At 39.4% G+C, this 16224-nt stretch overlaps 1 protein-coding gene across 1 annotated transcript in view; it reads left to right on the forward strand.

Moving 5' to 3' along the window:
* NTRK2 (neurotrophic receptor tyrosine kinase 2) overlaps nucleotides 1-16224 on the forward strand; it is a 211382-nt gene that overhangs the window by 24471 nt on the left and 170687 nt on the right. Inside the window, exons 4-5 of the mRNA XM_055699474.1 lie at nucleotides 1207-1275; nucleotides 4982-5136. Of these exons, the coding sequence (XP_055555449.1) occupies nucleotides 1207-1275; nucleotides 4982-5136 (224 nt within the window). The remainder of the gene's footprint in view (nucleotides 1-1206; nucleotides 1276-4981; nucleotides 5137-16224) is intronic.

Consider the following 16224-nt stretch of genomic DNA (forward strand, 5'->3'; position numbering starts at 1 on the left):
TTTATTTTGATATATCTGATCAGGGTCCATGAGATGTTTCCACCAGCACCTACCACAGGGAAGTCCAGTTCACCTGACTAATGTAACAGTGGCTCATCTGTTTTGTTCTGACACATCAGGACCAGTCAATTTATAAACTTCAGGCTGTTGTTTGCCAGAAGGCATCAAGAAGGAAGTACAGGAAATAAAATCTCTTAAAGATTCTCTTCTAAGCATTTGTGGAAGAACCAACTTGTAATTTCTCTGAAAATTATCTTGTCCTTGGAGATCAAGGATTGAAAGTTCGGGAAGTAAACACTGTGTTCTTTAGTCAGAGTGGGGAAAAAAAAAAAAGATATTTAATCCCTGGTTTTAAATGCAATCCAACTTTAACTGTAGAGCCCCTGTGGCACCTCTATAATACTGCATGAAACTGGTGGTATTTTGGCTCATCACATTGATTTGCACTGTATGCTGGCAGTTACACAGTTTACTGCTCTCACTATCTTTTTAACTGGTGGACTGGTAAGACTGTATAAAAGCAGCATTATTTCACTTTGGGGTGGAGAAGGCAATTTTGTCAGTCTGGGAGGGGAGGAGTATTTCTGATGCAGGTGAACATTTCTTTGCTCCGCGTAATGGGAGAGGACCTTTCACTTAATTACCACTGGAAACCATAAATGCTTAATTGACATAAAAAAGCCTAATATAGGCATTTTACAGTTTTCCTTTTGATCTTCCACGTGGGTGCATATTGTATATGCAATTTGAAAAGAATAACTAAAAGGCTCTGATGTGGATGTGTGCTAGCATGCAAAGAGGGCTTATGTGAGTACAGAGTTTGGTGCAGCATCAAAGAAAGGGATCCACCCATTTCACTTATGAATAAATTGAGCATGTAATTAACACCTGGACTTTACAAAATACTTTTGAAACACAATTAAATCTGCTGCTTTTCTGCAATGAACAGAAGTGCTAAAAGTGAAAATACTGATCCTCGCTGAGTTTGATTTTGAGTGTCTTTGACTTTATATGCAGACTGGATTCAAACCCTTGAAACCCATCAAATCATAAACCAAAGCTGAGCACCATTTCTTTACAATGGAAGTCAAAAGAATAAGGGCTTTTTAGAGCTGGTTTGAGTTCTTAATGTTTTTTTAAGAGACGCAAACTATTTCAGTGCAAGAAGAAGCAATTCTAATTCGTTCAATCTTTCTTTTTCCACAGCAATTTATCCAGAAACAAACTCTCAAGTTTGTCCAAGAAGCCTTTTCGCCATCTGGGTTTGTCTGATCTGTAAGTTGTCATTTCTTAAAATAAAGCTTATTTTTGGCTGGAATGGAAGAACAAGACTTTGAAGTTTGTTCTGTTGAAGGTAGAGGTCCACTGATGGTTAGAAATGAAATTCTGATCCAAAGAATGCAGCAATGCTAAGTGCTTAAATGCAGAGAAACTTTAATTCCAGGGCTTCAAGAAGGTCAAGTATATCTTTTAAAACAATGTAGAGGTCAAAATAGCCTCTTCCCTTCAGCTTTAAAATATTTTATTCTGAGATGACTTAACACAAAACTGGTGTTTGTATTAAGTATGTGATCTAGTGAAAATACAACCTTCTACAGATCTTCAAATGAAGCCTGTCTCTCGTATTCTTATATTGGCCCTGCAGCTGCTATGCTTATGGTGGGCTATTGAAGAATATTTTTATTTTCTCAAATTCTTTGAGTTACATTGTGCTTTATATAGTCATTTGGTAATGAAGCATTGTTAAACATGTATTTGCTGATTGTTTCAATACTGCATTTTATCATCTGTTCCATCAAGCAAAATTTCTGTATTAGTATACATTGCAAAATTTTGGTCATCTTGTGCATTCTTTGCTAATATGTGGGACTACAGAAGGCCTGCAGGAGCTTTGGGAGGGCAGGGGCTGCGGAGGAGGGGGAGATTGCTCTCCAGTACCTCATAGCACAGTCAGAAGTTGTCCAAAATGCTGATCCCAGTATTGCAACACCAGCCTTCCAATCTCCAACCTTTTCGGGTAAACTTTGATATGTGAGAAATGAGAAAAGAAAATCCCAGTGCCACAGAAAGAGGTTATGCCCCTTAGGTATGTTTTGTTGATGATTAAGTTGGTATAATCATTTTCTTTACAGCCCAGGGAACATTGCTCACTGGAATTTTCTTTCATAACTTGGCGGTTGCTGAGCACTCCGATGGAGAGACTGGCTAGCTGCTGTATGCCCTGCATAGATGTGTTGGTTCTGAAGTCCCTGTTTCTTCATTGGCTGTATCTGGTCCCTGTGAAAAAGCCATTGTTAGTGTGTACTTGGCTGTAGGTTCTATATTTTGTAGTTGTGACCTCAAAAAAATAGGTACAGGACTCAGACTGGTGCACAGTGTTAAGCTTGAGGTTCTCCAATTTTTTTCTGAGCTGTTACTGGAGAAATGGACTAATTTTTGCCCCTGTCCCCAGGCTGCAAATTTAAGTGTGAGCATGCTTCAGGAAGCATGCAAAAAAGGAAATAACTGCAGTTTTGAAGGCATACTCTGCTCCCAGTTTCTTGGAGTTTGTCTGCTGCCAGTAACATGCTTATTTGGAAGGAGAAATCAAGTCAGTCTTGAATCTGTCCATCTCAGGTGAACAGCTTTTTGGCCATGGATAGAGTGAGTGCTTACAAACATTTTGAAGGGGAACAGTGTGTGTTGCTAATGTTTCTCAAGAAATTGGTTTGCTCCTGGGCAGAAACATAAATACAAAAGGATTTGGGACAGAGAGAATCAAATGTTACAAATACGTGACAAGAATTATGGAAATGAAGTTTAATGAAGCAAAGAAATAGCACTTAGAGGCAAAACAACTGGCTGATGTGAATCAGGAGTGAATATATTCATGTTTTTAATACAAGTTAAACAGTGCCCGTACAGTGTTCTGGTAGTAAAAGCGGGGGAAGGATACTGGGAGTGAGGCAGACATGGGAAAAATGGATGGTGTGAAGGTTACACTGAGTGGTATTTGAGGTATGGAGGCAATGTGTGATGAGGGACAGGTTGAGAGAGAGGGAGGGAGGGAGGGGTGGATACAAAATTGAGGTGGAGTGTCGTGGGCTTGGGAAACAGTTGGAGTGTAGGGATAGAAGAACTAAAGTTATGCGAGTAGAGACGGCAATGAAGTGAGGTAAACAGGCGTGGGGGAAGCGAGGGAAAGAAACCAGAGGGGAAAAATCAGAGCTTGAAGAGAGAAAAAACAGTGATAAAATGGAATAATTCTGTTGGTAAGTGGCTAGAATACATAGGTGGAGTATCAGAAAGACGGGTCTTGGAAGGGGAATCAGAGAGGAGACTGGTGCCATAAAAGGCTTCTGAGGAACTTCCTCTAAATCTGACGAACAAGTGTCCTGTTGTTAGCACTCTTGTAAATTAAAACATAAAGGGATGAAAAGTTCAGGATAGGGTGAAGTAGGAGATATTCACCAGGCATGTAGAGAAGGAGATGCCACTTTGAAAGGCTGCTTCTTTTAGAACAAATTGTAGCTGCAGCTGTAAAGTTACAGTGAACAAGATAAAGACTTGTAATTTGCTCTTACTAGGTCATAATACTTTCTTTCACACAAGTGTATGTGGAGGGCCATCATGACTCAATCCAGCATCCTGCCTGTGATGTGCCTAACTCCCTTGGTGTGTGTGACACAAAATAAAACAGTGGAAGAAAAGGACTGCTCAGCCACTGATCAAGGCAAATTTCTCTGTTACAGGGAGCTTATATGATGAAACAGGAGATGGGAACTAAATCCTGCTGGTTTTGGAAATGAATGCTGTAGGTTTTGACCCAAGGGATCCTAATGTTCATATTCTGTGTCTTGCACAAGCAATTCTGTGGTGGTGTTAAAAGTCCAACAGATTACTTCTGTGAATACAGATTGCTCCTTCAGAGAGTTGCAAGAATGATCCCTACAGCTGTTAATCCTCAAAGAGCTACGGGTGGCTTTTGGGGGAACAGGTTACAGCTTTCATAAGCTGAGTTTTTCCTGATTTGCACACTTCATATCCTCAGGAGGCATTTATGAACATAGATTCTGTGAGCAACCTGATTTCTGTACATCAAAAATACCCATGAAATTTTGTTAAGAACAATTGTTCTTGTAATGAGATGCCTTGAACAGTCACTTGCACATGCTTTATTGGATCTCATTTATGCCTGTAAGAGAAAAAAGTAATGCTGGGTCACTTCTTACTTAGACATTGGCATGTTTCTGTTCATATTTTACTTGGGTATTATTGCATTACGTTGTTGTGTAGTTTCGTTGAATTTTAAAACTAGAATTTGGTAAGTTTGTTAACCTGTGGTTTAAAATCCATGCAGCATACTGTATAGCTAGGTGGTGTAGTTCTGTTTCAGGGCCGTTTTTTCCATTTTCTTTATTTTTTTTTAATGACGTTACCTAAGACTTTACTGTGAGATTTTCTAGAGTGCTGTCGTGGATGAATTTTGAAGGGTTTTTTTATGATTGGAGTTTGTTATAGTGTGCTTATAATCCGTGACTGTTTGATTCTATGAAGAATTTACTACCTCACAGCAGTAAACCATTTCTAGTATGATCTCTCTGAGGTAGCTGAACAGAGTCAAGTGTAGAAGGGAGGAATTACTATCTCTGCTTGACTCTTATGAAATAAGATGGAACTTGATGGAAAGCCCAGTTGTCCATGTGCTCCTGATTTACACTGGTGAATTGGATATAGTAGTTGAGCCTGCTGTTTTAGTGTCTCCAATCTATGACAGTCTGGATTCCTGGTGCAAGGAGAGCTTCACTCTCTACATGGGAATGGTTATCTGCTTGCAGCTTGCGTTGTATTGAGGTTACTAAAAGTTGCATTCCTTCTTCTTAACTAAAGGGTTCAACTTCTACTTGTATGCAGCTGAGTGTTTGGAGTCCCCCTGCCACCATGTTTTTCTATATGCATGATACATTCTGCATTCTAAATAAATTGGGTTTTTTTGCTATAGGATACTGGTGGACAATCCGTTTAAGTGTTCCTGTGAAATTATGTGGATCAAGAAATTCCAAGAGACCAAGTTTTACACAGAAACTCAGGATTTATATTGCACAGATGACAACAACAAGAGGACAACCTTGCTGGATATGAAGGTCCCAAACTGCGGTAATACCCTTAACATAAACTTGCTGCTAAATTATTGTGAAGCAGGAAAAACAAACGTGTTTTTTTACAAGATACCTTTCAGGATGACAACAGTACTGCTAAAGGAAAATGTTTCAGTGGAGATATTAACCACTTAGTGGTCTTTCACCACACATGGAATAATTCTGGGAGCCTCACATGACGTTTTGGGTTATTTTTGTTTTCCTTGATTCTTTAAGAATGTACCATTATTCAAGTGCAGGAAAACAAGACACATTCTAGAAAACTCACAAGAATTATATAAAATGCATGTTCCTTTGTAAAATGAAACAGTTGTGATTTGAAGCTCAATAGACACAAAATTTTACTCCCTTGAATTTTTTTTCCCAGGTGTTTATTGTTAATGAAATCTTTCTTTTATTTAAAAAATACTAACCCTAGTGGTAGGACCATAGGAAGAAAATTCAGAACTTCCTGCTAACAGAGACAAATTAGCAGTAGCTCTGTTCTTCACATAGGTAAAACTCATCTGACTTGATTTTTAAAGGCTATGCAAAAGAGTCATAACAACCTTATTTTTGTATCATTTTGCAGCATATTGCTTTAGTTTTTTATGGATCTGGAGACAGTGGGAAAATGATGTAACAATAAGGCTATCTCCCTAATTTTTTTGTATATATGTTTGATGCCTGTATATGGTCCTGGGACAGCTGGTGAAAGGTTTCACCTGCCAGTTGAAGAGATTTTTCATCCTCTGTGTACGAGTGACAGAAGCTGGCTGTTTCTGACATGACGTGAGACCTGCTGGAGTCTGGAGTTTCCTTTGCAGAGTGGGGAGCTGAGGTGCCCAGCAGCAGGCAGGCAAAAAGGAAAGGGAGCAAGGGTATCCTCATGGAGGGCTGATTTGGACTGGGAAAGCTATAACTGAAGGTGGATGGCAGGAGGAACACAAACCGATACATTTTCTCCTTCCACCTTTGCTTGTTGAGTGTCCTTTTCTCCACTGTCTATACGGAGGCTGCGAAACACTCTGATAGCAGCTGCCAGCAAGGAGCAGCCATGGAGGAGACCTGCTGCAGACCCAACATGTGTGGTGTTTAATGGCAGTAATGTTTTATGGCCATGTATCATGCTGTTGGTCTTGTGTCCAGCTTCCTGCTGGAGCTAGGGATCGTGGTGTATTCATAATAAAAATGATGCTGGTGTCTGGTGTGACCAAATAAAACCCCAACCTGTGTGAGCTGCAGGATCTGATTAACCTGAAGTGGGGGATGATACCAGACTGAGCTAAATGGCCCCAGCTGTCTGCTCCAGCTGGATGGAAGATTATTTTGCTGGGTGTGGAAGGGTCACCTGATGCACTGAGATCAGTAAGTACAAACCAGGAACTCCAGCATAGCCTTTTGTACCATTCTTGGCTGGCACATTGAGAAGGTACTAGGTAACTGGGATTTTCCTTTGAAAACTTGTGATGTTAAATACCTAGAATTAAACTAATGAGACGTTATTTCATTCTTCTGAGTTCTTGACTATCTGTAGTCACAACAGACTTGTCTCTGACTCTTGATGATGTGTACGTGCATGTGTGTACATCCTGTGGGCATACATCCACACATCCTGTGGGCATATCTGGACTAAAATGCTTGCCGTAACAAGGGAAGGTGGTACTTCCAACTAGAGGAGGAAGAGGAGGAGAAAAGGTGAATATGTGCAGCATTCAGATTGGAATTTGCAGTATGTGGAATTTGCATATGGGAAACGTGCATTTTGCTGAAGATCTGTGTGGATGTCCGCACATGCCTGCACATTATTTATGTTAGTTTAGAGGGTCCAAATATCACAAAACTTGATCTATGTTAGTTTATGTGAGTTTATAGGATCCAAGTATCACGAAACTTTGTTAGTTTATGTTATTTTACAGGGTCCAAATATCACAAAACTTTACATAATTGGGTTAGGGTTGTTTTTTTTTTCTTTTCTTTTAGTGAGTCTTTCCCCTTGATGTACCTTTTTCCAAAAGAACCAATGCAGGGCATAGGTTTTTAAAAAAGATGACAACACAGCCTTATCTTAGGCACAGAACAGAGAATCCCAGGTGAAGGGGAATGACTGTCTTGGTGAGCATGGGTGTTGCAAAAGGAGTGGTTTAGGTCAGGTCGCTTAAAGAATTACCATCAAAGAGCATGAGTGAAATAGGTTTAGCATGAATTTGTGGAAATGTGATTGCACAAGATTTGATGGCAGTGTTCACTCTGTTACTTATTATATATGAAGTAAATGCATAGATATAAATTGAATTGAAATCATGTCAGAATAGAGCTGGAAATAGTTTTTAAAGATCAAAGGCATAGAAGGGTAAAGGAGATCCTTCCATTGAGTCACAAGTTTTAGAGTGGACCTCTTTGCTTTTTAAACTCTTACAGAGTTTAGGCGCGGCTAAGTTCAGTCCGAGTCTCAGAATTGGACAATGATTTGTATCTAAGGGGGGGGAGTAGGGGGGGTGGGCGGGGGGGGATGGAGGGGATGGAGGAGGAGAGAGAGAATTTTTTCACAATTGAAGATTATCCATAGGATTTTAGGAGCAAAGCAAATCAATAAGATTTGTTTTAAATCACAAAAATAACCTACCTACTTCAAGCTTGCAATGCATATTATGGCAAAGGTATACAAGTTAAAATTCATACCTAATGCCTTTTGCATTCCTCAGTGGTCAAAAGGTTGAGCCTTGAGGGTATCAGCCCAGGCCCCGTCACTGGCTTTCTGCAGTGGTCCTCTGAGCATCACAGACATAGGGGTTTGCGAGCTCTGAGCGGTGTCCCGCTCAGAGGAAGATGCTGGTTGCAGCTGTGGTCTAGGAGAGCTCAGAAGGGTCTCACTTTAGGACCCCTGTTTATAAGGCTGTGAATTGATTGGCTTTAGTCATCAGTAAATTTCCATCTCGGCCGCAAACTGAGTTGGTAACTTTTCAAAAATTCCAAGAACAATGTTGTTCCACTGGGGTTATCACTCAGGCTACAGTCTGGGCAGGAGCATTCTGGGGTTGTCAGGGAATAACTGATTGTCTGCATTCTCATTCCCTGCTCCGGTACAGACAGTGCCATTCTGCCATTCTCTGCCTTAGCTGAGTGAGAGTGATCGGTACGGTCAAGGGGTGATAAAGTGCCAACCCATCACTTAAGGCGCAATGAGGCCTGGTCAGCAGCTCCCAGGGTTGTAGAGCAGCCTAGAGAACGGGGAGAACTGCACCACCATGATGGGCTGTGTTCTAGAAGACACCTGAAAGATCTAATGTGTGTCTCTTGCTTTCGGTAGCTCTGCAGATCTTTTTCTGTGTTTAAAAGACAAGGCAATTAAAAAAACCGTCCACTGATGAAGCTGGTTTATTTCATTTCCAGAACTTTCTGAGAGGCTAATTAGTAGAACTGAAGTAGAAGAATAATTCAGCTTTTTACATATGTGAACTTTGTTTCCTGTGAACTACATGACCTTTTAAGCTCCTTTTGATGTCAGGAGAAATTTTGGGGCATGCAGGCCTTTGCATTTTGTTAATAAAACATTTTGTAATTTTCTCTGCTAATGAAATGGTTTCATCCCATCCCTCTGGTTTGTTAATTTTTTTCAGTCTAGGAACTAAGCAAACACGCTCTCTCCTTTGTGTGTAGGTGTTATTAATTTCTTCATAATATTATAAGAAGTGGCCTGTACAGTATGTGGTTAATCTCTTGGTAGCAGGGCATTTTGCTACTGTGTGCTGTTAATAAACGTCTTACTGGGAAGAGAACGCTGTGGTTTCTTGATCATAAGACTTTGGTTCGTAGATAATTGATGTGAAAATTAGCAAAGTTCTGCGGTACTTAATGTTTATATGGTGGAAGTGTTTATTAATGTGCTGATTAAAGGTTGGTTGAAATTTAGATGCCATCAACTCTGTGATTTCTTTTCTTGAGGTTTAAAGTCAGGCGTGCTTACTATCTAGATCCTTTCCAGCTGCAATATCAGAAGTGTCAATCAGTTATGTTGTTTGCAGAATTATTTTTTCAACTGCATTTGAAATGTATTTATGTATGATGAAAATTTTCAGGTTCTTTTAACTTTTAAATTCATGCTTAATTACTATGTCAAAGGTTTTTAAGTTGCATCTACCGCAGTAGTAGTAGTGGAGCATTCTGTGGAGGGGAATGGTGGTGTTGAGTTTTGCCATCTTTACGGCATTTGCTGGCTGTTTATACAATGTGGACAGCATCACCACTTAAGCCATCGTCTTTATTTTTTGTTGTTTCTGTCTGATAAATAGCATTAGAAAACCAAGGAGAGCTAAATAAGTAAGCACTTTGTTCTTATTGCTGCTTCTGTGAGCTCTGGTGGCAATTGCCAGCAGTGTATTAAGCCCTTGGAAGCAAGGCATGTCCTATGCCTGGGGTAAGGTCACTCCAAAGTCCATCAGCTTGCAGATCACCTGGAGCTCAGTGAATGCCAAGGAGGCAAGACCATGTCTTTGGGACAGGTTATTAAGGTATTGGTTGCTCCTTCTGGTAGGCATTCAGTTACTCAGCTGCTATTGTTGAACTTACTGATACTCCAAGTCTTTTTACTTGTGGTGTCTTTGGGAGAGGCCTGGCTTCTGCAGCTGTCTCTGCAGTCCTGTATGGATTTTTTGTTGCTCAGGGTCTCAATCTGACCATATCTGGCCAATTTAGTTATCCAGATTGTTTTATATATGCTGGTGTGGTGCTTGATCTGGCTTTGTTTTGCTTACTGCCCTAGTTTTGTGTGCTTATTTATCACATACCATTTCAGCAGATGTCTTCGTTCTTGTCATTGGTCATGCATGCTAGGTAAAATCTACTGAATAAAGTGGCAAATTAGTTCCATGTATGAATTTTTTGTACATATAGCAAAAGTATGTTCAGACTGGCTGTCTGTTTACACATGCAGCTAGTCAGCAGAAGTGTTGTCTGATCTGAGAGCTATGGGACTTCATGAATGCTGACATCTGTCTGTCTTTTGCCTTGTGCGTGAAATACTGTCGTGTTGCTTTTAGTATTGCTTTTTGTGTGTGACTGACAAAATTTTGGAAGTTGTTGTAATGTAGAGTTACCATCTGGAAAGATGGGTTGCCCATTTCTTGCTCAGTTGGGAAAGACATGAATTTTTACAGGCAGTTGTTCAGATGACTACAAATGGACTGGACTGGATCTGGCTGCATTTCAGCCTCTTTCTGAGGCTCTTTCTCACTCTTTCTGGTGATTGATTTTTGTCTTAGAGGTAAATAAGTAAATGCTAATACCAAACTGGAGGCAGGTGGTTGTAAATTCTAAGGGGGAAAGGCAAACTGAAGGATTGATATGTTTATTTTTTTGAATTTGCAGAAAACATTTGTAGTATTAGTGAGTCAATAAAATAAGCATTAGATCTTATACAATCACAGTGTAATGCAGTGTAAAACCACAAGCAAAGGCATAATCTAGTGGGTGTTGACATTTTTTTCCATTATCAGCCAGACTTCACAGATAAGACTATCAGAAGGAGAACATTACAGGCAGAATGAAGTGAGTTTAAAAAAAGCATTAAACATTCTCCGTGTTTACCTTTGAGAATATTCATGGGCTTTCTAGCCTGCGTTGTTTATTTTGGCCCAAGAACTAGATGTTATGCATGATGTATGGTGGCAAACTGTTCTTATTTTCTCTGTAAGAGTTTTAATTCTTATCTGTGATCATAGGTTTCATGAAAAATGTTTCTTTATGAGAGTTTTGACAGTAATGGGGTTTCATTGCTGCTCCAAAGTTGTTAGAATTTTCCAAACTTAATTAAAACAATTTTCATTATTCCAGCTTCTAAGTGAAAATAACCAAGCATTTATGGGTATTTGAAAAGGTAACGATCTCATTTTCAAAGACATGTATATAACTTCCTTGTGAGCATGGAAACAGCAACTTTCATACAGATGTCTATACATATGATAAATAAATCAGGGCTTGTGAATGACAGTTGAGTGTATGTGATGTATGCGAATGTCTCATATTTTTAAAAAACAGAATTCTTTTATAATTCTGATTGAGTTTCTTTAATTTGGTTATTTTAAATTTTATGTTTGCTTAAATTTAAAATTGCTTTGGTTTGAATGAAGCAGGTTTTTATTAAAAAGCAGGTTAGAAATAGAAAGAAGTAAGGCACTATCTAAGGGAAAGAAATGCATCTTGATCACTCAAGTATTGTTCCTGAACACTGTGTGTTGCACAGGTTTGCAGAGGCGCTCTCTGTGCCTGACTTGACACATCTGCTTAAGTGTGAGTACTGATATACTGAGGGAGAACAACTATGTGACTTGGCTGGTGATATTCTTACTTTGCTCTTATGATGTAAGTAGGTGAAGACTGATGACTAGGTAACTGTATCCTGAAGTCTAAATAAATTATTTTTTTAACTTTCAAAGTGAGGACATTTCATGAAGGCATCCTTTCAGCCATATAGGTGGTATATGGTATACTTGGTATCAAGAGTGAAACCCATCGAGTTTGTCTGTTTCAGGATTACATGTTTACCACATTGCAATTTTTGATAGGTCAGTGTTATTTTCAGTATTTCCTGGGCATGCATTAAATTTCCCAGATAAAGATACAGGAACTGCAACTGCATTACATGCAGTGGGTGAATAAGAAACCATTTGTTAGAGGTTTGCATAAGCTAGTTTAGGCCTCATTAACTTACATTTTAAAGGCAGTTTAGCTTTTGGTTCATCTGTTAAGTTTGTGGCTACTGTATTCAGCCCAACTGCACTCAATGTATTTGGTTTTGTCTTGAAAGTTGTGGATAAACTGAAGCTTAAATACCAGTTAAGAACAGTTTCTCTAGATGTAATTTAATTTCCTTAAACCTTCGGGGAATTTGAAAGAAAACAGGACTGGGTACCTTCAGGAGCCTGCTAGCAAGGGAAGTCTCGATAAGGTTGATAACCTCTATAGAAACACATAATCTGCAAATTTTTGCAGACAAACTTTTGATACTAATACCAGGGACAAGGTCAATTATACGGTTCAAGTACTGCAAGATACTTTCTTATTCAGCACCTTCCTGCTAGAACCCAGGTCTAGCCTTTCAAGAAAGGTCCTGGGCAGAAGGTAGGGACCTGGTGTAAACCTTGGAAACGTAAGTCCTTCATCTGGTTTGAAATGTCAGCAGCAACCTTCAAAGCTTCTGTACAGGTTGACTGCAGAAGACAGCTCGCTGTCCAAGTAAATTTGTTCTGGTGCACTGCTGTTCATAGTTTTTGCCTGCACGGCATTCATGACGGCATTTGAAGCCCTGGATGGGATGACAGGTCTGTGGAGGCTGTGTTTGTTGCTGTAATCATGAAGATGACTTAGCAACTTATGTGGTCTTTGCTGTAGCAACACTAGCTCTACTTACAGAACTTTGCTTCTAGTGATAATTTCAGTCAAGCAGGGAGTGATGGAGTGTTTAAAGGCAAAATAAGGGTGTATTGGCTCTGGGAAAGTGTACTTTGAAGACTCATCATCTTCCAGGAGGGGCTGTACTTGGTTAATTATTTTCTGTAAAGTTTCCCAGATGAATATGACAATCAGGCGTGTCATGATTGGAGGCAGATTTCTTTTAGTATTTAAAATATTTGGGTGGTTCGGGGAGCTGCCACATCACTCATTGTGTTTTCCAACAGAAAGACGTTTCTCCATAGACTTAATGAGGTGGGTGTTGTGAGTATCAGATCTGGCACAGTAAGAAAATGAGAGTTGGACTCCTAAGAAGGTATGCTGAAGCGACAAGCACATCTAGCAAGAAGAGGTTCTGAAATGAGCTTGTTCAGTCTGTGTATGCCTTCCAACTGCTCATTAGGAAATGCTGAAGGCATGGGAAAGTCCTAAACTCTGGTCTGAATGACTCTTCTCAGGGCTTTGGCAAGGAACATCTACATTTGGACTCAGTCTCTCCCAACGGTAGGAATTCAGGGCTTTCCTTTCAAGGTGGCTTAACAAGAGCTGCTCTTCTTTTTTGTTTGTTTGTTTGTTTGTTTGTTTGTTGTTGTTATATTAAAAAAATAGAGGCTACAGGAGGAGATTTTGTTGTCCTTCCCTGGATTCAAGTTCAGTTCAGGAATATAACCTACACCTTTGGGGACAGCATCCTCACCACCAACTTGTAGAGTGTTTGACACTATTTGAGCTTAACCCTGTCAGACCTGTGCAAAATACCATGGTCACTGTGGAAAACACCCATCAAGTTTTGCTGTGCCACATGGCGAGCGTATCTCTATTCAGTGGATAGTACTGACTGGTGATTAGAGCAGAGAAATGAGAAGCTGTGGGCCTCTCTTCTGTGTAGCTGAAGATAAAAGTGATCTTTGGGCTCTAGAAAAAAAAAAGACATGACAAATGATAATTTTAAAAATGTTCTTAATTTCTGCTACTCCTGTATTTTATTTGCCTAACATTTTTTTATTTTCATTGGTATGGCTGTGGTTGTCATCTTCTAATAACTTCTGAGTTTTCTCTGATTATCTCTATGTACTAAGCATTTTGATTATGTAGTTGTGATACAACAGAAAATGGAAACAATTATTTATGTTTATTGAATTCATGTTTTGCATGTGAACTTTTGGGGTATCCTCTTTGCAGTGCTCTAAAGATGCAGCCAGGCTGATTTTTGGCCCTGTCATTCTGTAGACCTTGGTGGAAACATGCCCGCTTACTCCATGGCTGAAATCTGGCTCAGAGCTTGTTGGCTGCAGACAGTTGCTAAGTGGAACACAGGAGGTGCAGCACATATCCAACAGCTAGCTTTATAGCTAGAATTACTGGAAAGTTTTTGGCTTTATTTTTTTAAAGCCATAAAAGCCCACAGGAAAAGACCTTTGGAATTTGTAAACATTTCTGTATTTTCAAACAATGCAGAATTTTAATAGAATGATGTAAGAAAACTGTGGGGTTTTTTTTACATTGATACAACCTGTTCAAAGCCAGTAAGACCTCTGAAATTTGCAGATCCATATGCACAGTTCTTAGCAAATTGCATTGTCAACCATCCTGTTTTCAGGCTCCAGACAGTACAAGTAGTGGGTGTTACCAGGCTGTACTGTAGTGCTGTAATTAGTTGTATGTTTTCTCTCTAGAGAGAAAAAGCAAAACCAAGGGAGCCAAGAACCTGGGGCTGCATCAAAACCTTATGTGAGGCAAGCAGACTGGATTTGAGCCCCTGATCTTATGAATTACAGGAGATATTTTATAAATTAGCAGTTCTGGTAGTCTGCATTTCATGCAGACAAACCAAACATGGTTCAGTTTGATAGATGGTTCCTGGCTCATTATTAATTTAATCATTCTGGGTCTGATACTTTTATTAAAAATATGATTAAGGATTTCAGATAAGGATTAGAATGACCTTATGAAAATTCAGATGCAGTTTTGAGAAAAAAAGATGATGATTTTTTTTGGTAACTGTTCTTATTACAGAATGGATTGATCTGCAAAAGTATGGCAAGCAAAAAAGGGATATCATGGGCCACATTGAAAACCGTTTAGTGACACTGCATCATGCCTGGGAATTAGTCAACAGGCTGATGAAAATCAGGGGCTTAGCATGCAAAGGGTGGTACAAATTAATGCAATATTTGGTTTATGGTATTCTTTCAGGTGCTCATTTCTTCATCATGTCATTTCTTAGGTATTAGTGAGGCTAATTGACCATACTGAGAGAAATTTTTGGTGAAGGTTTTTGAGCAACTGAACAAATCCCAGAACTGAACAGATGAAAGCTGAAGCTGAAAAAGTCAATCTGGAAATAATTTTGTAAAAATTTTTATGACTGTGAAGATAGTTAACCAGTGAAACAACATCTTGGGTGTAACGTTGGATTTGTTTGTCCTAGCTTAAGACCTTCTTCTAAAAGTTGCTACAGTATACTGGCTAGAGCTTTAGCTTGGTGCTGAAGGTTGAGTTACAGACTACAGAGTTTGTATTAATACCCAGTTATTTCTTAATTTGGTCATATCCTTTCTTTGATTTACAGTGACAGTCTGGCTCTATCAAGCCCAGTGTAAGTTTTCTGTACAAAGCAGTAAGTAGCAGCATGAAAACTTCGAAAAAAGCCCTCTAGGAATTTAGACACATTCTTTTTATTAATTTCCATTGACAGTTATGTAGCCAAATGCTGTAATAACCTTTGAAAATTTCATCCAAAGTATTTGGTTTTGTGATTGCTGAAGTCCCAGCTGTGCACAGTGCAGATTATGAGTCATTCCATAGAGGTGCTTGACAGTTTCACTGTCCGATGGCCTCAGGCCATTGGTTTACACTAATGGTGGTCTGTGAAGGTAAATAGCAACCCCCCTACTTAAGGGAGGGTTTGTTCCTTCGGAAGCATGAGATGATATTTGGAGAGACTCAATGACATAAATGAGTTCCTCCTGCTTGTCTCGGTTCTGTCCGGCTGTGCTGAAGTGAGGGAAGTGACTGCTTACTCTGATCCAAGAACTGCCTGTTTCTAGGAACAGTGTTACCAGTTTGAATACGAGAACAGATAATATGTATGTGGTGAAATAACATAGCTGTTATATACCCATACATAATGAAACACATGGATTCTAGTGTGTGCTTTTCATCTATGGAACTGCGTAACTCTCTACATTACAGTTCAAATTTTTCAGTAGCAAGTTCCATCCTCCCATTTTTGTAGAGATTGAAAAGCTTTGGATAGATTATTGAGAAGAACGGGGACTTGTGAAAACAAAAAACAGTGGTCTTAAGGAGATAGTTCAGAAACTCTCTTTTCTCTGTCCCATCAGAACAGGAGAACACTCAATGAATTTGAGTGTTACAGGGAAATTTCAGAACTTGTAAAAGGGAGTCGTTCTTGTGTATGGCCTGGACAGCACGTCTGTGAAACTCATTGCTGCAGAAGGCTATTAAGGACAAGAATACAGCAAGCTTAAGGAAATCTGATACTAGCAGGGTTATTACTGGTATCTAGAATTACAATTATTAATGCTGTCAAATTTTGAATGAGATACTGTGTTTTGAGCTTTGGGGCACAGGGTAATCTCTATCTGACATATCAAGATGAGACTTGTGGAAAGATGATGTCATGTCTACCTTG

Source organism: Falco cherrug, chromosome Z, assembly GCF_023634085.1.
Source record: "Falco cherrug isolate bFalChe1 chromosome Z, bFalChe1.pri, whole genome shotgun sequence".
Taxonomy (NCBI): Eukaryota; Metazoa; Chordata; class Aves; order Falconiformes; family Falconidae; genus Falco; species Falco cherrug.